The sequence below is a fragment of the Octopus bimaculoides genome, chromosome 18 (assembly GCF_001194135.2).
Source record: "Octopus bimaculoides isolate UCB-OBI-ISO-001 chromosome 18, ASM119413v2, whole genome shotgun sequence".
In the NCBI taxonomy this organism is placed as follows: Eukaryota; Metazoa; Mollusca; class Cephalopoda; order Octopoda; family Octopodidae; genus Octopus; species Octopus bimaculoides.
Window position 1 is genome coordinate 9,360,588 of NC_068998.1, and position 1,245 is coordinate 9,361,832.

The 1,245-nt window shown below is 35.6% G+C and overlaps 1 protein-coding gene across 1 annotated transcript in view; it reads left to right on the top strand.

Moving 5' to 3' along the window:
- The window catches only part of LOC106870511 (coiled-coil domain-containing protein 148), a 61,034-nt gene that overhangs the window by 31,444 nt on the left and 28,345 nt on the right, over window positions 1-1,245 (top strand). The window contains exon 9 of the mRNA XM_052974528.1: window positions 100-217. Coding sequence (XP_052830488.1) covers window positions 100-217 — 118 coding nt within the window. The remainder of the gene's footprint in view (window positions 1-99; window positions 218-1,245) is intronic.

A 1,245-nucleotide genomic window follows, 5' to 3' on the forward strand; every position in this document is an offset into this window, starting at 1 on the left:
ATAATTATTATAATTATTATTATTATTATTAGTAGTAGTAGTAGTAGTAGTAGTAGTAATATTTCTTGTTATTTTCACATTTACTAATTATACTTCCAGAATAAAATATCGCGAAATGGAATGGTTGAAGAAAATTCAAGAACTGCAAGAGAAAAAACTATTGAAAGAAAATGAAGAAACTGAAAGGCTCTTAAGACTGGAAATTCTACGAGAAAAAGTAACTCATTATTATTATTATTATTATTATTATTATTATTATTATTATTATTATTATTGTTGTTGTTGTTCTTATTGTCGTCGTTGTTGTTGTTTTCTTTAGGTTTGGTAACTACAGGTCTCCTAAAATCTCAGTCTTTCTTGGAAATATTGCAGAATACCGTATGGCATTATTCTTCAGCTCAATATAATACCTATTTCCATTCCAATATCTTTCAGCCTCTTTGAGAACGGTTTGGCTATGGTACCAAGTACACCAATTATTTCTCACCTTTGTATTCCACAATCATTTATCTCTTTGGTTACGTTTTCGTATTTGGCAATTTTACCACTTTCTTTGACGCTCTCTCTACTGTCGTACAGCATTGCAAAGGATACGATCCTATGCGTCGGGCTAACAATCATGAGGTAGTGAGTTCGATTCCCGGACCGGGTTGCGTGTTGTGCTCTTGAGCAAGACACTCTTTTTCACGTTGCGCCTGTTAATTCAGTTGTAGAAATGCGTTGCGACATCACAGGTGCCAAGCTGTATCGGCCCCTTTGCCTTTCCCTTGGATACCATCAGTGGCATGGAGAGGGGAGGCTGGTATGCATAGGTGATTGCTGGTCTTCCATGAACAACCTTGCTCAGACTTGTGCCTCAGAGGAGAACATTCTAGTTGCAATCCCATAGTCACTCATGACCGAAGGGGGTCTTTACCATCATCATCATTATCATTATCATCCTCATTATCATCAACTAATATCATTATTGCTGCAGTTGTTGTTGCTGTTACTATTGCATTTTACAGTAGTTAGTAACGCTAGTGCGACGAACAAATACATATCGGCATTTCGTCCGTCTTTACATTCTGAGTTCAATTGCCGCCCGACCTCGACATTGCCTTTCATCCTTTTGAGATCGATAAAATAAGTACCATTTGAACACTGGGGTTGATTATCCCTCTTCTCTAAACTTTTAGGCTTGTGCCTATAATAAAATATTGTCATTATTATTATTATTATTATTATTATTATTATTATTATTAT